At 38.7% G+C, this 26,890-nt stretch overlaps 1 protein-coding gene across 2 annotated transcripts in view; it reads left to right on the top strand.

Annotated features, from left to right (window-relative positions):
* DCBLD2 (discoidin, CUB and LCCL domain containing 2) overlaps positions 1-26,890 on the top strand; it is a 104,566-nt gene that overhangs the window by 17,589 nt on the left and 60,087 nt on the right. The window contains exon 2 of one of the 2 annotated variants that reach the window (XM_079766832.1): positions 3,236-3,463. The exons of the other annotated variant lie outside the window; for it this stretch is intronic. Coding sequence (XP_079622958.1) covers positions 3,236-3,463 — 228 coding nt within the window. The remainder of the gene's footprint in view (positions 1-3,235; positions 3,464-26,890) is intronic. 2 annotated transcript variants of the gene reach the window in all.

The raw sequence follows: 26,890 nt of genomic DNA, 5'->3' as shown, positions 1-26,890 counted from the left end.
CAGACTGTCCTAGGTTGGGACTCTTTAGTGAGTCAAGAATAGAGTCAAGACCCTATACGTGCTAGAATGTTCAGAGTCACAGTCACAATGTAAAATAACAGAGAAAAGCATTTGAAAACTGGCCTAGTGAGTATAAGCCCAGCATTCCCTTTCTAACTAGAATATTCTAAACATACATCTCAGCAGTAGGTGTTTAACCTGGCCAGCTAAGCCACTAGTATTTATCTAGTCAAATTAAACTTACCAAGTAGTCTTTGAAATATGCAACATTCAAACTTGTTCATTGCAGTAGATTTAAGACTTTTAACTTTGGTTTCTGGTGCATATCATCTTGTTTGCAAGAGGAGGAAGCTCTGAACTCCATCACATATTTTAAAACATTCTTGGCACATTACTTGTGGACTGTTGGTGCCCTCCCCCTACATAAGATAACTGAAAAAGGACAGCTTCAATTGTTTTCTTCATCAGCGTGCACACTAAAGTCCTGTTTTTCATCAAGTAGTAGTTATTGTGTTAACTTGTGTAGAAAGTATATGCTTTATGGAGGAGAGGACAAGAAATGTTTTGTGTATTATTGAGACTCAAACATAAATATGAACATAAAGACAAAAATTACTACTAACACACTGCTTATACTTTCTGTAAAATCCATTTTAAAATCACAACCTTAAGTTAAGTAACAGCCTATGGGGAATACATTAAATGCAGCAACCTGCCATTACTAAGTCAAGAATTCAGCTGTTAATAGGAAATTCTTGGCTTTCTGAAATCCATCAACACTTCCAATCACGGAAAAAGCTGCCTTAGTTTCTGTTTACTAAAAAAAATACATTTATATTTTGAGTTACTTCATTTATTCAGTGGCTACATTTTAAAGATCAAAACACTTCCAGAAAGCATGTATTTATCTTTTCAATGGTAAGAGAACATTTCAGACTAGTTTCATGTTAGAAACTCTATCTTAGGGTAGTTGTTTTTTTCCTCCAAGGAAAAATGTTAATGATTATTCAAAACTTAATTATATTACAGTTCTGGATATAATATAATCTCACTCATCTAGGGGAAATAATGAACAACATAGACTGATGAACAAGAACAGACCCAGAAACAAGGAGGCATGGATCAGACTGTCGGGCCTCAGGGGGAGGGTAGGGGAGGGTGGGGGTAAAGGGGAGAGATCAACCAAAGGACTTGTGTGCAAGCATATGAGCCTAACCAGCGGTTAAGGACAACAGGGGGGTGGGGGCATGTGTGGGGAGGGGTGTGGGATGGGAATGGGGGGATGAGGACAAATATGTGATACCTTAATCAATAAAGAAATTTTTAAAAAAGTTAATTATATTATAATTCATTTATTTTCACAGTGAGGGTTTTATATCCCTATGTTTCCAATTTAGATAATCTCCAACAGATATATTCAAGGTATTTTCATGATAGTTTTAGGAAAAATCTGTGGTTGTTTTTTTTCCTCTGATTTATATCACATTTTAAGATTTATATTTGTAAAATATCAGTGGGTGTATCACACAAAAATTTATATGTTTATTTTATGGTGCTTTCATGCATTATTATATTATTGAGCTGCTATGCCTAGTTCTTATGTATAGGATGAAAGGAGGTGTAGAAGATAAAGTTTCACATTGATTAAAAGCTAAGCTTTATAGGAGAGAGATTTATTTAGGAAGCCAGATTGCAAATACTGACTAACCTTTAAAAGTAGCTTAAGTAACAGTATTCATATGGATTTGAGAATAAAAATTATTTATCAACAAAGGATTTGAAGCATAGTCATCAGAATCTAGGTCCAGTGTTGTTGGTTCTTCATTAAAGGTAGTTTTGAGACTAGATTGAAATTATTTATTTCATCAATAATAAAAAAGCATAATATGCTAATTAGACCGGACGTCCTTCTGGACGAAGTCAGGGCTGTGAGGGAAGGCTGGGTCCCGGGTGCCAGAGGGAAGCCAGTGCCTGCAGCCAGGGGAAGGAAGGGCTACTCTTGCATGAATTTCATGCATCGGGCCTCTAGTAGGTTAATAAATATTAATAAAATTTTACTTTGCAACTACTACTTGCTAGATACTATGTTAAGTTCTTATTCATAGGCCTTTAAAGCTTTCATCTGTTCTAGTAAATGATACCACTTCTACATTGTTCGTAAAAATAATAATTCAAGATAATGGCAAGATAACAGAACATTCTGTGACAGCCATCTCTATCCATATTAAGATTAAAACCCAGCAGTGTCACTTTCAATATTGTTTTTTTGTGCAAGCACCAAACTGTTCCAAACAATGATTATCAATAGCTCTTTTGAAGGGGAAAATACTGTCATTTTAAAAGGATGTATTAATCTTCCTATTAAAAAGAATGTATTTGAATCCTGTCATTAAGGAATGCTAAACTATACAATTGGTGCAGCAGCTAAAACCTTTTCATCAATAATGCATGTCCCCTGCCCAGTAAAATAACACATTTCATAAGAAAGGGAAGGATGTACATATTTTATTTTTATAAACAATAATGTTAAGTTACCTGAGTTTTCATATCCAATTTCTGAAGAAATTTCTAGAACAAATAATGCTACTACCAAGATATGAAGGTCATTTTCCCTAATCTTTAAATAAGCATTTTCTCATCATTTTGTAGGGAAACAATGAGGCTTTTGCAGAGGGGTTACTAAAAAGTCAAATTTCAGTAGAATATAAAATTAAATTTCAATAAATAGTGCTTTAATGCCTTCAAGAAGGCGAGCTTTGCAGGGTGTCATATAATCAGTGATTGCATTATCTTTAGTATATGTTAATCATTCACCTCACAGAATTTAGAAGAGGTTTGTGATATTTGTAAATGAATAGATGAAGCTAGTCACATACTTTTATTTTTATAGTTTACATTTACTTTAAATAATTATTATGAATTGATATTCTTAAAGTTTGGATTTATGACATGTATATGTATTTTTTGCCAAATTATGTTTACTTCTAATTCAGATTGGAAGGTCAGTTGAACTCAAAAATTATAAAGTTAATTATTGATTATTTTGACCTAACCTGGCTTCTGTTGGCTCCTGTATGTAGATATCCTAAAAACTATGTCATCTTTTTTATCTTGTGTAAAGAAAGTATTGGTGATATAAAATATATAATAGAATACATTTTAAAAAATCCTATGTATTTGTAGTTTAAGTTAAAAATGTAAGAATAATTTATTGTTCTTTTAACTCTTTTTAAAGGTGATGGATGTGGACACACTGTACTAGGCCCTGAAAGTGGAACCCTTATGTCCATAAACTACCCACAGACCTATCCCAACAGCACCGTTTGTGAATGGGAGATTCGTGTAAAGATGGGAGAAAGATTGCGCATCAAATTTGGTGACTTTGACATTGAAGATTCTGATTCTTGTCATTTAAATTACTTGAGAATTTATAATGGAATTGGAGTTAGCAGAACTGAAATAGGTAGGACATTTTCTTATAAATGTATATGTAATACGTTATTGCCTGAGTTTTACAACTAAAGCAATTTTTGATACTTACGATTGAATAACTATGCTGTATGGATAATATGTGGGAAATTATTAAAAGTATGTGTGAATCTCAAAAATTTGAATCTTTTGGGAAGACACAATATTTATGTCTGTTCATTTACTTTTGTAACAAGCCTGTGCTCCTACCCTTGCAACAAAATGCCGTTGTAATATTTCTAAGAAGGAGAAAGTTAATTATCTAATTTTTTTTGTTTTTCTTTGATCATTTTATTTGCAATTAAAGAATACAAGTATAATTCATACTTAGGAGGCAGTATATCATGGTCATTAAGAACAAGGGCTTTTGATCCAAACTTCTTGATATTTAATCCTAACTCTGCTGTTAGCTTGCTCTGTGACCGTGGGCAAGTTACCTGACCTCTCTGTTTCCTCACTTGGAAAATAGAAAATGAACTCATACATTTAAAGTACTTAGAACAGTATGTAACATACAACACATGCTTAGTAAATGTTGCTGCTATTGTTAACTTTAGCTAAGAGCAGTGGTTCTCAATTACGGCTACATATTAGAGTCACCTGGAAAGACTTTTGAATAATACTGTTTAAGTAATACCTGGTCCTCACCTTGGTCGGCAAACTCATTAGTCAACAGAGTGGCAGAAGCCGCGGTTTGCCGACCACTGCCTTAGACCCATTGAATCAGAATTGATTGGGTGGGAGCCATGCCTCAGTATTTTAAAGTTCCGAGGATAATCTACTTTGTAGTCTAGTTTGGAACCTTTGGCTTAGAGAGCAGCACCTTGCTCTTAAGCAAGTGAAGTAGAAGTTTTTATAAGGTTGTTTGGTAAACTAACATAAAATAAAGAATTCTTGGGTTTTCTGAATTTATTTGGAAACATTTATTGGTACAAGTGTGTAAAGTATCTTTTAGAACCGTAATTGGGACCCAGTATCTTGTTCTTTGAGCATCTTATTTGTCCTCTGCCTTCCTCTCCATCTATAGTCAAATCCTTCTCTACTTTTTGGCCTCTTATCTACCAAAGGAACTATTCCTTCCCTGCTTCTCTGACCATTAATTGATAACTTCTGTTGCCTCTCAGTTAACTCTGGATTAACCTGGTAGCTTGATCACCACGTGCACATTGCCATGAATATGTATTATCCAATAAGCTTTTAGGAATGAAAATACCCAGTGATTTAGAAACACTATTACTCTAACACTAATAGAGGACAAGTGGATATCAAATGCCTCCTGAGGTGATGCAGTAGAGAGTAAACAGTACCACCTGAGCAATCTTGCAACAACAATGAAGAAAGGTGAACAACAGTGTAATCAAGCCCACAGCAGTTTAAGGGAATAAAGGAGCTAGAGAAGCACATGCTATCAACCGTAAAGTCTATGTAGTCATACCTTGTTTTACTGCACTTCACATAGGTTGCATTTAATTACAAATTGAAAGCAAGAACCTCTACTAGCAAAAAGATTGTGACTTACTTTATTGTAATTCCTGCTTTGTTGCAGTGGACTAAACCCGCAATATCTTTGAGGTTTGCCTGAATAGAAATGCCATTTATAAAAGGAAAGGGGAGGCTGTGGAAGGAACTGTCATATACAGGGTGGGGCAAAAGTAGGTTTATAGTTGTTTGTATGGAAAATAAGGTAATAACGAATAAATAATAACACAAGAATAAAACCTTGTACTCACAACTCTAAACCTACTTTTGCCCCACCCTTTATTGAGCTACATCTCCAAAAGTAATGTGTATATCTTGTTTGTTTCTTGATTTAAGCTAACCAACTGCAAAAAGATATTTTTAAGGTAATTAGAGATATTTTAAGAGGAATTGGGCATTCAGTAATAGTCAAGAATGATTGTTTTTTGGTGTGATAATGTTATTATTTAAAGATCTAATTTTTTAGAGATATTCTGAAGTCAAATGAAATGTCTTAAATTTGTTTTTAAATATTTCAGGGAGAAAAAAAGGTAGGTGACACAAGAATGACATATAGGTGCAGCTGAGCCATGGTCACACTAGAGTTGTTACATACTCCTCTCTCTACTTTTATATATATACTAGAGGCCCGGTGCATGAAAATTCATGCATTGGAGGGGGGTCCCTCAACCCGGCCTGCCCCCTCTCACAGTCCGGGAGCCCTCAGAGGTGGGAGGCGACCCGGCGATCAGGGGAAGATGACGCCCCATCACACCTCTGCTGCTGCCACTGAAGGCAGCACAAGCCTCTGCCGGCCCTGGTTACCTGAGCCGCGGGCGGCCCTGGGCGGCTGGGCAGCCACCATCTGTGGCTTGCCTGCACCTCAGGCCTGCCCTGGGAAGCTGGGCAGCCACCATCTGAGGCTTGCCTGTGCCTCGGGCGTCGGCTGGGCAGCTGACATTAGAGGCTTGCCTCGCCTTGAGCCGGTCGTGGGTGGCTGTGGGACTGAGGGTGGGTCCGGCCACACCGTGCTCCTGCTGCCCCCCGACGGGGCTGAAAGGGCTGGGGGACTCCAGCGGGGCCACCATCTTTGTGATGGCATGATGGTCAATTTGCATATTCTCACTTTATTAGATAGGGCTAGAGGTAAATTTGTGCCATGGGGAGCGTGCCTAAGCGGCAGTCTGGTCTCCCTCTGTGGGAGGTGATCTGGCTGATCAGGGGAAGGCGCCACCCCCATCACCCTGCCACTGCTGCTGCTACCAACGCCACTGCTGTTGGCCCTCCTAGCCGCTGCGGCTTTGTCTGGAAGGACGTTCAACTATCCGGTCTAATTAGCATATTATGCTTTTGTTATTATTATTATTATAGACCAGGGGCCCAGTGCACAAATTCGTGCACCTTGAAAGGTACTGTGGGCCACGAGGCTGTGGTGGGCACATGGGCAGGTCTTGGCCCATCCTCCGTGCCCCCACTCGGCCCCTCCCGCTGCGGCCCTTGGTCCCCTGTCTGCTGGCAGCCTCACTCCCACATGCTGACGGCGCCAGCCCTGTCGTACCTGCTGATGGTGTGGAGCAATTGGGGCCGGCACCAGCAGCAGGTGCGAGTGGGACTAGTGCTGTCAGTGGGTGCAAGCGGTGGCTGCTGTCCTGATTGCCCCTCAGGAGCAGGGGTAGGTGGAGAAGCCCTCAGGGGTGATGGGGGCCGGCAGCTGCCACTCGCACCCGCTCACAGCGCCGAGCGATCAGGGCTGGCACCAGGTGCTGACAGCAGGTGCGAGTGGGCCGGCGCTGACAGCAGGTGTGACTGCCAGGCGGGACTGTGGCGCGCGGGAGCAAAGAATTTTCAGTAACCACCAGAGGCTCACCTCGATGACAGCCACCAGTGCCCTGCCTTGGTCTGGCACTTGTGATCACCTGCTCTACCATCTTGCCACAGCCAACACCTGCCATATTTCGCGCATGCCCCCAGGTGGTTAGTGCATGTCAGAGCGACTGGTTGTTCGGTTGTTACGCTGTTTAGTCTGTTTGCATATTAGCCTTTTATTATATAGGGCTAGAGGCTCTGTGCATGAAATTCGTGCACTCGTGGGGGGGGGGTCCCTCATCCCAGTCTGCGCCCTCTTGCAGTCTGGCAGCTCTTGGGGAATGTCTGACTGATGGCTTAGGCCCGCTCCCTGGCAGTTGGACACCCTTAGCGCTACCGCAGAGGCAGGAGAGGCTCCTGCCACTGCCGCTGCACTCGCCAGCCATGAGCCCAGCTTCTGGTTGAGCGGTGCTCCTCCTGTGGGAGTTCACTGACCACTAGGGGGCAGCTCCTGTATTGAGCATCTGCCCCCTGGTGGACAGTGTGTGTCATAGCAACTGGTTGTTCCGCCAGCCAGTTGATTTGCATATTAGCCTTTTATTATATAGGATTTTAAAAGTTTCCATAATGAAAAGGTTTTTCTTTAAATAAAATAAAAGGATTGTATGCTGAGACTGCTATTACTGTTACTAGAGAGGTTGAGTGATGTGAGAAACATTTTGAGCACCTGTTTTAAATCTCTTACTGGGTTCTCATCGCAGCTCTAGGACTTACTTGCTGAAAGTTGACCCTGCCCAGACTTCAGAATCATCCTCTGTACTGTAGGAAGATTAAATGCAATAATACTTTGCAATGCTTGGGATGTAGTAGGTATTTAATAGCTCTCAGCTTTCCCAGGTTTCCATTGTTTTTGTTTTTCCTTATTCTCTCTTCACCTGGAGGAATAAAAAGCTGCAGAAAGGTAAAAGGGCAGATGTAGTAGGTATACAGTAATTCTCAGCTCTCCCTTATTTCCATTGTTTTTGTTTTTTCTTATTCTCTCTTAAACTGGATGAATAAAAAGCTGCAGAGAGGTGAAGGGTACTGAGTGATGATGGTTCCTGTTGGGTTTTAGTTTGCTCCTTCCCCATAACATCACCTCCTGTCACATACCCTGGTCCTCCATTTGGATAGCACTCTTTGTTTAGCGGGAGAAAGGTAACTAACTACCTTGACAATGCAGAGAAATGAAGATCATTTAACCCTTTGCATTCGCTAGCTTTTTTCTCGATTCCTTTATTCTACTCGGGATTTAATTTTTTAAATACCCCAGATTTTACAAAGCGCGGCAGTAGAATAAAAAACTGAAGTTTCTTTTCATACAAACTTATTTATTTGGATTTTTTTATATTTCAAATTATTGATACATTCAAAGAGTAATTTTAATCTCTGTGCTAACCGTGTCGAGTCACACTCGACATCCGAGTGCAAAAGGTTAAGAATAATTGTTTGATGTTTAGATTAATGTAGATATGTAGAGAATTACAGGATAGAAACAAATACATTGTCAGCATCAAGATTCCCGTGTTAATGGTAGTAAATCTTCTTTTTCCTGTATCATCTCTTCTCAGTGCCCCTTTCAAAAAGAGGCAGGCCCAAGTATGTTGTATTTCCCTGTAAAAATGGTTCCCATTTTTTGGTGACTTTGACATTGGTATAAAGCTTAAGTTAGTGGATTTTGTCTATAACTTTTAATTTTAGGAATATTTGCCCCTGAGAGATAGTATTGTGGAATAATAAAGAAAATGAAAAGGAGAATGGTTTCTTAAGGAATTATTTCTTCAATCCTAACTAAATTCATTGGGTTGTGTTTTAACTGATAAGGTACTTTCAGTTATTTGACAGTTGGACAGTTATTTTCTGTTTTCTTAGAAATGTGTAATATTTTTTAAATAAATGAATTTATTTTGATTTTATATAACTGTATTCTAAACTGATAAACTTTCCAGAAATCTTTGTGAAATTAACTCTTTGTAGTAGTACTCACTTCACTGACAGATAGGAAGTGTTTAATGATAGAGTGCAGATTGGCTCTGTAGATCTGAATTCTGTTCTTTTTTTAAGGCAAATTGAATTGAAATGAGAACATTCCATTGTGCCTGGAATATTAAATTTCCTTTTCGATTATTCTTTAACTAGAGGCCCGGTGCATGAAATTCATGCATGTGGGGGTGTCCCTCAGCCTGGCCTGCACCCTCTCCAATCTGGGATCCCTCTCGCAATTCAGAACCGCTGGCTTCTAAGTGCTCACCTGCCTGCCGGCCTGATGTCCCTAACTGCTCCCCTGCCAGCCTGATGGCCCTAACTGCTCTCCCCTCCTTGCCTGATCCCCCTAACTGCCTATCTGCTCTCCCCTTCTGGCCCATCTGCTCTCCCTTTCTCTCTGCACCTTCAGACTGCAGCACAGGAGTGCTGAGAGCTCTCCACCGAGGCCCCACTTCCCATCCTGACGCCCCCCTCTGGGTGGGTGGCATGGCAGGCCTGCGCGCGCCTTCTCCAGGGGGGCCGCCGTGGCTGGTCCTGATGCCCCCCTCTGGGCCGGGCGACGCAGTGGGCAGCCTCATGTCCCGGTGGTGCACCAGCCCCGTCCCTGCCCACCAGCTCCTGTGCGTGCACAGCCTGTTGAACGGTCGTGACTGGAACACTGTTAGAACCAATTAGCATATTACTTCTTTATGTATATAGATCCTTTGTGTTTGAAACATAATAGTTGCTCCATAAAGATGGAATGTAAAGTAAAAAGTCCAATTGCTATTAATATTAACCTTTTCTATACATATACAAATATCTATCTCCAAACTATTTTATAACATGTTTCTTTTCTCTCAATATTTAGACATTTTCTCATGTTGATCTATAGACATCTGCTAGTATCATTTCCCCATGGAAATTAATTCTTGCCAATTAATCCAAAAATGAAATTTAGAAACAAATATTATTAAAAAGAAAAGCCTTTGCTTATTTGTAATCTTTTCCTATTCTGTATATTTTCTTCCTGTATTTTGCTTAAAGTTTTCGTTTTAAATGGAGAGAATAGGGAGATTGTAGGTGGATTTCTAAAAGAGAAGCTAAATATTTTAAAGCCTCATAGGTATTAAAGGGAAATGCATTCTGTAGAAGAAATGTAAAAGTGTGTTTGTATATGTATTCAAAGTTATGTTTAAAGATATACATTCTATCTTATACCTTTAGCCAAAGTGTCCTTTTAAATTATGTCTCTTAAATCCTCATGATATTTATAAAGAAAAAGACTGAGGTCCTTCGTAAATGACTCCTTGGCTCTTGCATTTTCAGTTTTTCTTTCTGGATCGTTTGTCTCCTGTCTCTATAATGTGCTTGGGTCTTCCTATTTTAAGAGGAAAAAGATTAATTTTCTTTCTCTTTACCACCAAACCTCTTGAAAAAGCTGTATTGATGATAATATTACATATTTAACAATGATAATGATAGCTAACATTTTTCTGAATTCTTATTCTGTAGAAGCCTTCGCTGGTAATGCAAATAACTGCCATGTATGCAATGCTTGCTATGTCAGGTGCTATTCAAATCACTTTTATCAATGAACTTACTTAGTCTTCACAAGAACCCTTGGGATAGATACTGTTATCACCTCCTTCCCCCCATTTATTGATAGGAAAATGGAAGCAGAGGGGTTAAATAACTTGTTCAAGGTCACACAGCTAGTAAATTGCTAAGCAGGATTCAAACCTTCACAGTCAGGCTCCAAAATTGGGGTCTCGTAGGGCAAGGGTTTGACATGCTTGATTTTATGGAATCCTATTAGAATTCTATACATTATTCCCATAAAACAGAAGATCAGAGAAGATAAGTAACTTGTCCAAAGTTACATAGCAGAGTTTGGACTTGAACTGAAGTCTGGCTGATAGCAAAGTCCATAATCTCAACCACTAGGCCTTTTAGAGTAATAAATGCCAGCTATTATTTCTTAATGTTTTACTGTATGACTGTTGAAATTAGCAACTTTTAAATTTAAGTTGAGTTTTACTTGATCTTTAGAAAGAGATGAAGGGGCCGAGAGAGAAATAAACATCAATGTGAGTGGGAAACATTAATCGGCTGCCTACCACAGGCCCCTACCAGGATGGAGCCCAGGCATATGCCCTGACCAGGTATCAAATCCATAGCCTTTTGTTACATAGGAGGTTGCCCAACCAACTGCGCCATACCAGCCAGGGTGCAGCTTTTTTCTTTTACTTGTTTATTTTGACATAATTTCAGAGCTATAGAAGAGTTGCAAGACTTGGGTAATTTACATATCGTTTCACCCATAGTTTCCAAGTGTGAACAATTTTACCATATTTTTGTACCCCCCCAATTTTTATTACCCCAATTTTTTTCTAAACTGTTTGAGAATAAGTTTCAAACATAATGTCCCTGACACCCCCTCCCCCGTATACTAAAGTTTTTATTCCCTAGAAATTTACGACATTCTTTTTTTTATCTTTATTGTTGAGAGAATTACAGATGTCCCTCAGAGCAGTTATCAGAATAGTTTAACTTTGATGTTATACTAACCTACAGATCTTATTCAAATTTCTCCAATTGAATAATGCCCTTTATAGCAAAATTAATTCTAAGGTTCTGTATACATTCAGTTGTCACATCTTAGTCTCCATTATTTTAGAGGTTGAAGGTGAGGGCAGCTTTTGTTTCTCCTTCTATTTCATGATGTTGACATTTTTTAAGTTTATGGTTAATTTGTAAATTCCTAACTTGGTTTGTCGGATGTTTCCTCATGATTTGATTTAGACTTTCGGCAGGAAAACCCCAGAAGTGATGTTCGCAGTGCTTTGTATCAGGAGGCACTTTGTCCCATTTCCTGGTGACATTAACTTTGATCTCTTGGCTAAGTTGGTATTCCCCACATTTCTACACTGTAGCTATGTTATTGTTCATCAGTTCTCATCTTGTGGGAAGACTCTTTGAAATGATGTAAATACCCTATTTACTCACCAGGCTTGTATCCATTAGTTTTGGCATCCACTAATAATTCTTGTCTGAATCAGCTGTTGTTATGACAGTTGTCATCAAGTGGTGATTTTCTGATTTCATCATTCCCTTTATGTTCACGGGTTTTTTTTTTTGTTGTTGTTGTTGTGTTTTTTTACTGAAACAGTGATCTTTTCCTTCATTTGTGTCAGTGTGGACTCATGGATTCTCATGTTAGTCCATGGTTTATGATCCTTTACTTATTATTTATTTTGATGCTCGGATTGTTCCAAATTTCCAGTGGGAGCCTCTTCAAGCTAGCTCCTGTGTTCTTTTGTGATGTCCTCATCATTCTTTGAGTACTCCCTTCTGGTCTGTCATAGGATATTCTAGAGTTACCTTGTATTGGCCCTGCCTCAGCCCTGAAACCAGCCATTTCTTCAGGGAACCCTGGTTCTTTTTTGTGGAAAATAGTATTAGAAATCAATCTCTGATCTCTAAGTTTAGACCAGTGAGCTGCCATGCCCTTTCAGCAGATAGATTTAATAAATAGATGTATGTATTTACAAACTTACATATGTACATTACACATAGTATATTTTTAATTATCTATGATATTTATTAAAAAGCATGCATTCATACTGATACCTTTAATCCTAATCTAACATCACAGGGTTTATTCTGTCCCTTCCCTTTTCATAATGGAAACCACTCTGACAATGAGATATCTAGCTCCTGTTATCTATAGTACTAGAGGCCCAGTGCACAAATTCGTGCGCCAGTAGGGTCCCTTGGCTTGGCCTGTGGGATCCGGCCGAAACCGGCTCTCCTACCTCCCCTGAGGGGTCCGGATTGCGAGAGGGCATAGGCCAGGCCAAGGGACCCCACCGGTGCATGATTGGGGCTGGAGGAGGGACACGGGAGGGCTCCAGAGTGTGTCAGGCCCGTCTCGCTCAGTCCCGATCGGCCGGACTCCAGCAGCAAGCTAACCTACTGCGTCTGCCCCCTGATGGTCAGTGCACGTCATAGTGACTGGTCGACTGATCGACTGTCTACCCCGTGGTGGTCAGTGCACATCATAGCAAGTGGTTGAGTGGCCTTAGCATATCATTAGCATATTACACTTTGATTGGTTGAACGGACGACCAGACACTTAGCATATTAGGCTTTTATTGTATAAGATAGGTGTTTATTTTACTTGTTTGGTGCTCTAATACACAGAAAGTAGTTTCAGGATTGCTAACCCATGCCTCTAAATCAAAGAAGCCTGCTACCTAGAATTCATATTTGGTTAGTCTTAACCTGAGGACATGTAGTCTAAATACTACGTTCAGATTGCCAGGGCTAGTTTTCCCCCACCACCTCCTACCTGTGCTTATGTTATCCATTTCTAATAAGGTTTGGTTCATTTACTTCTGTTCATATTCCATTTTAGGTTTTTTCTCTGTTCTTTGTTTTCTTTTTCCTTTGTTGAGTTTCATATTAACATGGTTCTCAAAGTTAAAACTATACAAAAAGATAGTGACTTCACTACACTACATTTCTATCCTTTCCCACATCCACCCAACCCTTGTAGCTAACCAGTTGCATTAATTTTATTCTACATTTCTTTTTTGTACAAATTATACATTTGTATTTTATTTTCCCTTCTTATACAAAATCTAATATACTATTGATATTCTTTGCTACTTCCTTTCCCCCACCCTTCAACAATGTATCTACTAGAAATCAATACACATCAATTCATAGAGATAATGATCATTCATTTCACAGCTACATAGAATTCATAACCTGGATGTACTACAATTTGTTTAACAACTCTTTTATGTATGGCTATATAGGTTGCTTCCAATATTTTACAGTTACAAGCAATTCTGTAGTAAATAACTTTATACATAAGTGTTTTTGTATTCTTGTAGGTGTATCTTCAAGTCAATTCCTAAAGTACAATTACTGATTCAAAGGTAAATATATATAGCTTTATTAGACATTGCCAAATTCCCCTATACAAGGGTTGTGCCAATTTGCATTTCCACCATAATGCATTAAAATGCCTGTTTCCCCACAGCCTTGCCAACAGAATATTATGTTTTGTCAATTGATAGGTAAGGAATGGTATCCCATTATAGTTGTATTTCTCTTTCTATGAGTCAGGTTGAACTTCTAAAAAATAGGTTGAAAGTTCATTTCTTATTCATCTTTTTATCTGTTCATATCATTTCCCATTTTTCTGTCAAGTTTCTTTGGTCTTTGTTGCTCTCAGGTATTTGGAACTTTCTTATTGTCTTTTAGTGATATTAGCCTGTATGTGATATGTGCCGCAATTTCTCTTAGTTTGCCTCCTAATGTTTTAACTTTAATTATGGAGCTTGTTTATAGTGGAATTTTGTGTGTGGGGGGAGGGGTTTGCCATGCAAACTTTAAAAAATGTATTAAATTATCGCATCTGGATTTGAGTTGTAATTAGAAATTGGAAAGCCTTTTTTTACCTCCTAATTAAAAATAAACTTATCCATGTTTTCCTTTAGTATTTATGTGTTATATTTAGATCCCAGATCCATTTGGAGATATGCTTTTGTACCATATGAAGTGTAGATCTAATAGTATCTTTTCCAGATGACTAATCTCTTGTCTCAGTAGCACGTATTTAACAGTCTATCTTTGCCTGAAGGTTTGAAAAGACTACCTTTATCATATACTTAAGTTTTGTATGTACTTGATTCTATTTCTGGACTTCCTATTGTATTCCACTGGCCTATCCATGTGTCAGAATTTCAGTTTTAATTATAGAGACTTTTTACTGTTTTAATATCTGATTGAACTACTCTCTCTTTATAGATGTTCGTTTCATATGTATATTTATCCATATGAAATTTGGATACCTGTCCAACTTCATAAAAAAGTTTGTTGGTATTTTTATTGGGATTATGCTGTTTATAAATTATTTTTATGGTGTTAAGTCACCCTGTTCAAGAACAAGAGCTGCTTTTTTCCATTTGTTCAAATCTAATTTTGTTGTCTTTTAGGAGTGCTTTAAACTTTTTTTCATGTAGGTTTTACACATTTTTTTGTTAAAATTATTTCAAAACTAGAGGCCCAATGCATGAAATTAGTGCAAGAGTAGGCCTTTGTAGCCGCAGCAGCTGCCTCAATCCCTCCCTCGCAGCTACAGCCGCTGCCTCGATCCCGCGACTGCAGCCCTGGCTTGGTCCGGAAGATTGTCTGGAAGGTCATCCGGAAGGATGTCTGGATGGCCATTCAGTCAATTTGCATATTATGCTTTTATTATTATAGATATCTTCTTTATTTCTGTAGTAAGTGGTGGTGCTTTTGTTTTGTTTTGCCATATATCCTTTAACTGGTGTCAACCAGTGGTCATTGGTGCAAGTTCAATGCCAGCAGGAATCTCCAATTTGTTGCACTAATTTACAATTCTACCAACAGAATACGAGGGTCCTCTTTTCTCCATATCCTCACCAGTACTTATTTGTTGACTTATTGATGATAGTCATTCTGACAGGGATGAAGTGATACCTTATTTTAGTTTTAATTTGCATTTCCCTGATGATTACTAATGTTGAACATTTTTTCATGTATCTGTTGGCCATCTGTATGTCTGTTCTCTTTGGAGAAATGTCAATTCAGGTCCTCTGCTCATTATTAAATCAGATTGTTGTGGGGTTTTTTTTGGTGTTGTGTGAGTTCATTATATATTTTGAATATTAACTCCTTATTGTACGTATCATTTGCAGATACCTTATTCCATTCAGTAGATTGTCTTTTCATTTTGTTGATGGTTTCCTTCACTGTGCAGAAACTTTTTAGTTTAATGTACTGGTACACCCATTGTTTATTTTTTCTTTGTTTCCCTTGCCCTAGGACCATGGTCGGCAAACTGCGGCTCGCGAGCCACATGCGGCTCTTTGGCCCCTTGAGTGTGGCTCTTCCACAAAATACCACGGCCTGGGCGAGTCTATTTTGAAGAAGTGGCATTAGAAGAAGTTTAAGTTTAAAAAATTTGGCTCTCAAAAGAAATTTCAATCATTGTACTGTTGATATTTGGCTCTGTTGATTAATGAGTTTGCCGACCATTGCCCTAGGAGATAGATACAAAATGATATGGCTAAGAGTAATGTCAGAGACTTTATTGCCTATATTTTCTTCGAAATGTTTATGGTTTCAGGTCTTACATTTAAATCTTTAATCCATCTTGAGTTTATTTATATGGTGTAAGAAAATGGTCTGATGACATTTTTTGCATGTATCCAGTTTTTTCAACACCACTTGTTGAAGAGACTCTTTACCCCATTGCATCTCCTTGCCTTCTTTGTTATAGATCCATTGACCAACTAAGCAAGGATTTACTTCTGGGCTGTATTCCATTTATCTGTACATCTGTATCCTACAACTTTACTGATTTTTTTTTTTATTCTTAATAGTTTTTTGGTGGAGTCTTTAAAATTTTTTATATATGGCATCATGTCATTTGCAAATAATGAGTTATGCTTCTTTCTGATTCGGATCTCTTTTATTTCTTTCTCTTGTCTGATTGCTATGGCTAGGACTGCTGATACTATGATGAATGGAAGTGGTGATAGTGGGAATCCTTGTCTTCTTTCTGATCAAAAACAAAAGCTTCCAGGTTTTCACCATTGACTATGTTATTTAGCTGTAGGTTTGTTATATATAATCTTTATTATGTTGAGATATGTTCCTTCTGTACCCACTTTATAGAGGATTTATCATAAAAGGATGTTGGATTTTGTCAGATATTTTTTCTGCATCTATTGTGATGATCATGTGCTTTTTATCCTTCATTTTTGTTAATGTGACATGACATTGATTGATTCATAGATTTTGAACCATCCTTGTATTCTGGGATGATTTCCATTTGTATAATCCTTTTAATGTATTGTTGAATCCGGTTTGCTGATATTTTGTTGAGAATTTATTCATCTATCTTCATCAAGGATATTGGCCTATAATCCTATATAATAATCCTATTTAATAAAAGGGTAATATGCAAATCAACTGAACAGCGGAACGACTGGTAGCTATGATGTGCACTGACCACCAGGGGGCAGACGCTCAACACAGGAGCTGCCCCCAGCCTGCAGGACTTGATCGCCAGATCAGAGCCTGCTGGCCAACCTCTCAGTCCCTTCTTCCAGCCAGCAGGCTCTGATCGCTCAATGGTGAACGGGGAACTGGGGGAGGGTGGTGGAGGAGGGTGGGACTGGCTGCCGGCAGCCAGGGAAGATGGCCCTAATTACAGGTCAGGACAAGGGACCATACCCATGCACAAATTTTGTGGGCCGGGACTCTAGTTTCATATATATATATATATGTATGTAATTTATTTTTCTGGTTTTGATATCTGGGTAATGCTGGCTTCATAGAATGAGTTTAAAAATGTTCTATCTCTTTAATTTTTTGAAATAATTTGAGAAGAATAGGTATTAATTCGTTTTTGAATGTTTGGTAGAATTCACCTGTGAAGCCGTCTGGTCCTAGGCTTTTATTTCTTGGGGAAAATTTCAATTTTATGGAATATGCTGATATTCTCTTTCTAACCTAATATATAATTACTGGTAGCCCTGCACACGAATCCGTGTGCCAGTAGCTCTCTGCAGGGCCTGGCTGCTTCGCCTGCGCCCACAGCCCAGAGGCCCATCCGCAGCCGGGCGCGGAACGCTTCCCTCGTCACCACGGCAACGAAGCAAGCATTCCGCCAGGCCGCTCACACTGCCTGCTCTCAGTGGCCGCCCCCCCGGGACTGGGGGACTCCGGTGGGGCTGAGAGGACTGGGCGCCGCCATCTTGTGGCTATGGGCACCGCCATCTTTGTGATGGAGTGATGGTTAATTTGCATATTACCCTTTTATTAGATAGGATTTTTGTGAATGTCCCATATATGCTTGAGGTTTATTCTCTCAAATTAAGATGTAAAGTTTCATATGCATTCAAAAGGTCTAATTTATTATTCTGTTTAGGTTTTCTGTATCCTTATTTTTATCTACTTGATCTCTTATTAGTGTGTTTCTCTTTTTGTGTTACTTCGTCTCTGTGGGGTTTTTTTTTGTAAAGGGGACTGTTGTGTTATTGCATGGATATTGATATTTTAATGTCTTCAATTCAAATTGTGATTTCTAGCATTAGAAAGTCCCTCCTTTGTGAAATGTGTTGCCTTTAAGTTTGAATTCTCCTTTTTCTGGCATCAAGATCACACACACGCATGCGCGTGCGTGCACACACACACATGCACACATGCACACATGCACATACCATCTCTCCACACCCTTCTCCATCTTATTTTGCCTTGTATACCTGCTTTTGCTCATCCCTTTATTTTTAGCTTTTCTGAGTCATTTTGTTTTGGGTGTATTTCTTGTATTTAGCATATTATTGGGTCTTTTTTTATGAACCAAGTTGAAAATCTTTCTTATTAAATACCTAAGTTGATCCCATTTGCACTTATTTATAAAATTGAAAGGTTTGGTCTCAAGTCTCAAGTCTGTCATTTTATATTAAGTTACTAGAGGCCCGATGCACAAAATTCATGCAAGGGGCTCGGCCCTTGCAGCCCTGGCTGCCTCGGCCCTCACAGTCCCAGCTGTCTTGGCCCTGCAGCCCTGGCTGCCTTGTGGCCCCGGCTGCCTTGTGGCCCTGCCCCATGCCCCCTAGTCATTCCAGAAGGTTGTTCCACTGTCTGGTCTATTTAGCATATTAGCTCTTTATTATATAGTATAATCATGGGTATAATATTTGCTCTCTTTATGTCTTTACTTTATTCCATCTACTTTTAAAATTTCTTTTAGGTTATAGTAAATTTTATAGCTTTGTTGTAAATGTTACCTTTTAATTTATACTTTTTAAATGCCTCTTTCCCTATTGTCTCAATTCTTTACTATCTGATTTGTCTATTTTTAATGGTGTCTTTCAAACTCTACCAATTACCTATAATCCTATTGTTCACATAACATTCAGTAAATTATTCTACTTTTCTCTCCCTTTTCCCCCATTTTATTTGTCAGAATATAAGTTAACTAGAGGCCCAGTGCATAAAATTCGTGCAAGAGTAGGCCTTCCTTACCACATTGATTGATTCACAAATGTTGAACTACTCTTGAATCTTATTCTTCAACCCACCTCTAACTTTTCTAAATCTATAAGGAAACATTAAATGCTCACTGTCAGTCTTTCTGCTCAAGTTCTCCCAGTCATACCTTGACTGGATAAAGTTCATCGTTGAATAGATTGATTCCTTAAGAAGGTCTTATGAGTGCAAAATCTCTTGCATATTTAAAATGGCTTACTTTTAAATCTTTTACAACCTTGAGATACAGCTTGATGAAGTCATTGATTCACATGTTCTTTCTTTTTTGAGTTTTAAAAAAATAGTCTTCCATCATTATCTTGCTTTTTATTTTTTTACTAGAGGCCCAGCACACGATTCAATCGTGCGGGTAGGGTCCCTAGGCCTAGCCTCCTGCGATCAGGGCCATCTTCTGCCTGTTCGCCAGTCCCCAGGCCCAATGCTGCCTCCGCCGCCGCCACTGAGCTGCCAGGCTGTTGGGATCCCCAGCTCATCCCCAGCCGCTGCCGCTGCTGCTGGGGCTTGAGGCGCTGACGAAGGGGAGCACGACAGGGGATCCGGGTGCGGACAACCGGCTCCCCGCCTCCGATGGCAGTGGAGCTGGGTGTCCAGGGTGTCCGAGGCAGCCCCCCTCAGCGGCCGCCAATCCAGCCATTGAGAGGCAGGGGGGGGAGGGGCGGGAGTCCCGTGCCTCTCAATGGCCGGATATGCCACCCCGAGTCCCGCCCCCCAGCCTCCCACTGCCCAATCGTGGGCGTAGCGGAGTGATGGTTATTTGCATATTGCCTTTTTATTATGAAGGATTTCATTTTTTTTGAGAAGTCTGATAACAGTTAAATTCACTTGCCTTTAAAAGTATTTGGTCTTTATATAGAGGCTGTGAGAATTCTTAATTTACCTTTAAAGTCTAGTAGTTTTACAAGAATGTGTACTGAAGTTGATTATTGTGGGCTAGTTTTAATTGGTACCCAATGTGCTCTTTCAATATGCAGATTCAGATCTTTTATTCTAGAACATTATCTTGGGTAATAGTTTTGATATTATTTCTGTTCCATTATCCTGTGTATCTTTTTTAGACACCTTAATTATTAGAAAATTGGACCTTCTTTGCCATTTCAACCATGTTTATTTCAACCATTCTCATTTATCTTTTTTACGTTTTTATATTCTATTTTTCTTCTTTTCTCCAACATTCATTACCATGTTTTCATTGAAATCTGTTATACCTTGTGCACCTTGTAATATGGTCTTTATTTCTGATATAATTTTGTTATTATTTTGTATTTTCTCAGATCCACTAATTTCTTTATGTTTTTCTTTGTCCATTTCTGTTCTTAGTTTTTGAGTTTCTCTTTTCAAGGTATTTTATCATACTCCCAATTGCTTGTTTGAGGGCATTTAATTAATTTGGTGTGGTGTGTTCCAAATTCCTTCCACTTTACTATTGGATTTTTTTTGGGGGGAGATGTTGTTCATAAATTGAATTGTTGGGATTCTCATTTTTGCTTTATTTTTATATCATATATTTTTAAGCAACAAAGACTGTGCTTCAGTTTCTGTGAACAGGGCTGGTGTTTTACCATGTTTTACAAGCTGTCTAGTTTGTGGTAGGCCTCTTCTTATCTATATGTTCTTTTTTATTGAATTTATTGGGGTGACATTGGTTAATGTGATAGCCCTCTTCTGTCAGTGTTGTAATTTTTTAAATTTTTAAATAAGTTTTGGAAAACAGGTTATAGTGGAGAAGAAATTCTGTATCCTGTGTGAATGTGTGTGTGTGTGTGTGTGTGTGTGTGTGTGTGTGTGTATCCTGTCTCTCCTTCTTGCTTTGTTTTTAACCCCTTTTTCATGCAGTTTCCAAAGTACGTATGTAAGAAGTATTTTTAACCTACTTCTTCCACCAAATTGTTTACTTTTCAAAATTTGCTTGGTCAGGATTTCTGCATTCTTATATTTCTTCCATAAAGTCAGTATTCTCATCTACTAGTGGATGTAAAAAAAAACCCCCAAAACTTTCTTATGGTACATGGGATAGCTTGATCATCTTTTCCTAGCCCCAGTGGGTCTTTCATTAACTGTGCCATGTAACTTAGACTCTACACATCTGTTGATATACTTCAGGGATCTATAAACCTAATAAAAACAAAATGATTTCTGTTCTTTAGTTTCTTTCTGTGTGTTTTTTTTTAAATAATTTGTTTAGAAAAATAATTATTGTATGTCAAATTAAAGTGTTCAGTATTGTTTCATTTGAAAGAAGTGAGGGGCTTCCCAATATGATCATCATTGTTTTTTCTTTTTTTTTCTTTATTGACTAAGGTATTACATATGTGTCCTTATCTACCCATTGCCCCCACCCCACCCCCAACTCATGCCCACACCCCCCTGGTGTCTGTCTCCATTGGTTAGGCTTATATGCATGCATACAAGTACTTTGGTTGATCTCTCCCCCTTACCGCCACCCTCACCTACCTCCCCTCTGAGGTTTGACGATCTGATAGATGCTTCTCTGTCTCTGGATCCGTTTTTCTTCATCAGTTTATGTTGTTCATTATATTCCACAGATGAATGATATCATGTGATATTTATCTTTCTCCATCTGACTTATTTTGCTTAGCATAATGCTCTCCAGGTTCATCCTTGCTGTTGCAAATGGTAAAATTACTTCTTTTTTACAACAGTGTAGTATTCCATTGTGTAGATGTACTACAGTTTTTTAATCCACTGATATGCTGATGGACACTAAGGCTGTTTCCAAATCTTAGCTATTGTAAATTGTGCTGCTATGAACATAGGGGTGCATATATCCTTTCTGTTTGGTGTTTCTAGTTTCTAGGGATATATCCCTAGAAGTGGGATCACTGGGTCAAATGGGAGTTCCATTTTTAGTTTTTTGAGGAAACTCCATACTGTTTTCCACAGTGGCTGCACCAGTCTGCATTCCCACCAGCAGTGCACTCCACAGCCTCTCCAGCACTGTCATTTGTTGATTTGCTGATGATAGCCATTCTGACAGCTGTGATATGGTACAACATTGTCATTTTGATTTGCATCTCTCAGATGATTAGTGACTTTGAGCATGTTTTCATGTCTTTTGGCCTTCTCTATGTCCTCTTTTGAAAAGTATCTATTTAGGTCCGTTGCCCATTTTTTGATGTGGTTGTTTATCTTCCTTTTGTTAAGTTGTATGAGTTCCCTGTAAATGTTGGAGATTAAACCCTTATCGGTGATAACATTGGCAAATATGTTCTCCAATGCAGTGGGCTTTCTTGTTGTTTTGTAAATGGTTTCTTTTCCTGTACAGAAGCTTTTTATTTTGATGTAGTCCCATTTGTTTATTTTCTCTTTAGATTCCATTGCCCTAGGAGCTGTATCGGTGAAGATATTGCTACGACATATGTCTGAGATTTTGCTGCCTATGGATTCCTCTAATATTGTTATGTTTTCCCGTCTTATGTTTAAGTCCTTTATCCATGTTGAGTTTATTTTTGTCTATGGTGTAAGTTGGTGGTCTATTTTCTTTTTTTTGCATGTATCTGTCCAATTTTCCCAACACCATTTATTGAAGAGACTGTCTTGACTCCTTTGTCAAATATTAATTGAGCAATAGAGGTTTGAGTCGATTTCTGGAATCTCTATTCTATTCCATTGGTTTATATGTCTGTTCTTGTGCCAGTACCAGATAGTTTTGAGAGTAGTGGCTTTATAATACAGCTTGATATCTGGTATTGAGATCCCTGCTACTTTGTTCTTTTTTCTTGGGATGTCTGCAGGTATTCGGGGTCTTTTTTTATTCCAGATGAATTTTTGGAGATTTCGTTCTAGGACTGTGAAATATGCCGTTGGTATTTTAATGGGGAGTGCATTGAATCTATAGATTGCTTTGAATAGTATGGACATTTTAATGATGTTGATTCTACCAATTTATGAACGCAGTATGTTCTTCCATCTGTTTATGTGTTCATCTATCTCTTTTTTCAGTGTCCTATAGTTTTCCAAGTACAGGTCTTTTACCTCCTTAGTTAAGTTTATTTCTAGGTATCTTAATTTTCTTTGGTGCAACGAAACTAGATAAAAACACAATGAAAGAGAATTACAGGCCAATATCCCTCATGAACATAGATGCCAAAATCCTCAACAAAATTCTAGCAAATCGGATCCAGCATTACATTAAAAAAATCATATACCATGACTAAGTAGGATTTATCCCGGGGATACAAGGATGGTACAATATCTGCAAATCAATAAATGTGATACATCACATAAACAAATCAGAGATAACAATCACATAGTCATATCAATTGATGCAGAAAAAGCATTTGACAAAATCCAACACCCTTTCTTGATAAAAACCCTCAGCAAATGGGAATAGAGGGACCATACCTCAACATAATAAAAGCTTTATATGACAAACCTACAGCCAACATCATACTCAGTGGGCAAAAACTAAAGCCATTTCACCTAAGAACAGGAGCGAGACAGGGATGTCCACTCTCATCACTCCTGTTTGACATAGTTCTGGAAGTGCTAGCCACAGCAATTAGACAAGAAGAAGAAATAAAAGGTATCCAAAATGGAAAAAAGATGTAAGACTGTCAGTATTCGCAGATGGCATGACACTGTACATAGAAAACCCTAAAGACTCCATCAAAAAATTATTAGACTTAAACGAGTTTGGCTATGTAGCAGGATATAAAATTAACGCCAAGAAATCTATGGCATTTTTATATACCAATAGAGAACTTAAGAATGATCATCATTGTTAACATTTTTACATTTAGAGTTTTTCATGGGCAGAAGTTAAAGAAGTGTTATCTCATTTTAATCTTTATAGGTGTTTTGCATGGTAGGTGTAATAGCCACAGAGTTTCATGAGAGATGCAGTCCTAGACTATGAAAACATGAAGTCAGGAGAATAAAGGCATCTCATACATGTTCATGAGAATACAGTAATTACTGTGGATGTTTTTCATGAAGAGACTTGATGGGAACTTATGCTTAAGAAGTATCATGTGATGTGGTTTGTTGCATTGTCATCTACAGGAGCCATATGCAATTCTAAAGACATTGGTGGATCTTTGTGCTTTAGAATAGTCAGACTGGTTTGTGGACTGGAACAGAGAAGAAATATTGAAGTTTTGTCTCTGTAAATGATGTCATCACTTCTAAATGTTTCCTCCAATATTATGTGGCAGGTCAGTGAGGTATTGACACCTGTCCCATTTCTTGTCAGTATTCAAAAGGGTGAAACTTAATTCACTGTGTGATGCTGATGTAAGCTCTTCTAGGAAATATGAAAAGCCTTTGACATCTCCTAAGTGGTGAAAAGTTTATTTTTTCAGAAAAGCTTTGAAAAAAATTTCTTGGTATGCGGTGTATGTCTCACCTGTGATGCTTGGCAACGCCTCTAATTTTGCTGAAGTGTACACATTATTATGACTCACAGTTTTTACGTTACTGTACTTGGCATGAGAAACTCTGCCAGCTATCTTGAAAAAAGTTGTCAACTTAATAACAGCCAAGGCATTGAGTCACCATCTTTTTAAGAGTTTATATTAAGAAATAGAAACAAAATGAAGCTTTCTTCTATCCTGAAGTTTGCTGGCTTTTTAGAAGCTAAGTCTAAAAGCTCTCAAAGTAGAATTTCACAGGAAAACCCACTCAGAAGTAACTAATGGGGATGAATGGTATTACCTCATGGATATTTTGGTTTCTTGAATGCTGTAAAGTTTTCTATGGAGACCCTTTGTTCATCATTATGGATAGCAATAAAAATCTGTGTGCTCTTTTGTCCACGCCGCTATTTTGAAAGAGGAACTGGAGGAGGCAACTCTGCTTATAATAAAAAAATGCAATTTTTCTAAACTAAATATGCCCCCCTCCCTGTCTTTTGGATTAGTGAAAAATATAAAATGTTAATATGTTTGGTATGGTTGTGGTGAAATTGGTACCTTTTTCTTTTAATATTAATGATGTATTAAATGGTATAGTTCAATTGGATAGCAGTCTGGAAGTATATATTAAGAATCACTAAGGAAATGCTTCAGGTAGGCAGAAGAGGTTGTGCTAGGAAGATGTTTATTGTAATACTAGTGACCCTGTGCACAAAATTCGTGCACATTAAAAGGGGATTAATTAGAGAAAATAAGTTAATATTGCTATTTGCCCTTTCTCTATAATAGAAGTGTCAGAGATGAAAGAAAATTAGTAAAATGTATATGAAAACCTTCCTCCTGTCAGAGTCTGGGGTTCACCACGGAACCCAGAGTCAAGTCCCCGCCCACCCACATGCACCTCAAAATCGCATGAGACCCAGACCCGGCTGGCCCCCCACCATTGGGCTAGATCCAGACCCGGCCAGTCCCACCCTTGTCAAGCCCTGCTGGCAGGGGGCGTAACCTCAGGTACCCTGGCCCGGCGCCAGGACGAGGGACATGGCCTGAGGTCCCCCAGCCCAGACCGGGGCGGAGGGTGTGCCTTAAGGTCCTCCGTCAAGTCCCGCCAGGTGGGGGACATGGCCTGAGTTCCCCTGTCAAGCCCCATGGGGGTGGGGGAGGGCATAGCCTCATGTCTCTGCTGATTGCTCATTAAGGCTCCTTATGGGAACTTGGCCTCAGCTGTGGGTGCAGCCATCTTTGTGATGGAGTGATGGTCAATTAGCATATTCCCTCTTTATTAGATGGGATTATTCACTATACAAAAAAAACTGGAAGCCAATCTAAATTTCTAATAGTGATAAATTTAATAAGAAAATTAATGTCTATCTACCATATAACCAGTTTTTGGCTATCACTAATTGTCTGCTATGAACATTCTACTACCTACATCAGAGGCCTAAATTTTACAACCCAACTCACTCTGGCCCACCAAGCACAAGGCAGTGTGATCCTTGAAGCTGGACTGTACAGAAACAGTACTGATGGACATTATTTAATGACAGCATTTACTCTAAACATTTTCTTGGTATTGTAATGGCCTCTTCAGTCTTCTAGGGGCTTCAGCTGTGTGTTTGCCCTGTCCCACTACACTGAGCTCTCTGAGGGCAACGCTGTGAATCCCCGGCACATAGCTTAGTGACCGGCTATTCAGGGGCTTGTTAGTATATATTCAATAAACAAATTTCTTTGAGAATTGCACACTTTGTTTTTTAGATTAAAGACGTTTCTGTACATAGGCAGTAAAATAACTCCCTAAATATGTGTAACTTAATTAAGTGATATTCTCTAAGCAAGCTACATTTCCATCTGTTGGAGGTAGACAGGGTTGACGTGCTTTTGCTCTAGCAACCTGGTCTTTCTAACTTGCCACACCTGTCAATAGGTTAAGTGATCTTCCAATTACTTGAGAACATAAACCATGTTTCGTGTTTCATGACGATATTAACTCCACATCGTAGTCTATCCGAAATCAGGTGCCTGTACTCTATATTTTTGAATATAGAATATTTTCACTTGACATCTTCCAGAATTTAATGTGTTATTTTTCATAATCTACCTAAAGTGTCTTTGATATGGACACAGGAAAGAGGCATGAGAACCTGAAGATCTCTAAGCTCTATATAAGTGGATACAAATTCACTACCAACCGGAGTGTGACTTTTTCAAAGAAGACAGTCATTACTGGCCCAGGTTTCCTTTGTTTTTTTCTTGTGATTTTCTAAAGGAAGTTAGAAATTCATACTTAATATGAAGTTTCCAGATTTTTAAAATTTTGGCAACTAATTCAAATAATTTTGAAATAGTGCATGGCCCCATACTGCTGGCCAAGAGGCCAAGTAAAATGCATCTGTCTGCTGGTTCAGACCCTGAGCCATAGATTCCAGCTTGTGCACTACAGTTCTTTTAGATTTGATGATCCAAAATCAGTGTATTCTCACTATACAACCAGAGTAAATTTCTGGTTGTATTAGTTTTCTGTTGTTTCATAACATTACCACAGACTTAAAACAATACAGTTTATTATCTCAGTGTCTGTAGCTCAGAAGTCTGAGCATGGCATGACTGGATTCTCTGCTTAGGGTCTTGCCGGGCTGAAATCAAGATACCAGCTGGGGATGGGGATTCTCTTCCAAACT

This window comes from Cnephaeus nilssonii (assembly GCF_951640355.1).
Source record: "Cnephaeus nilssonii genome assembly, chromosome: 3".
In the NCBI taxonomy this organism is placed as follows: Eukaryota; Metazoa; Chordata; class Mammalia; order Chiroptera; family Vespertilionidae; genus Cnephaeus; species Cnephaeus nilssonii.
This window is presented reverse-complemented; position numbering and strand designations above follow the sequence as displayed.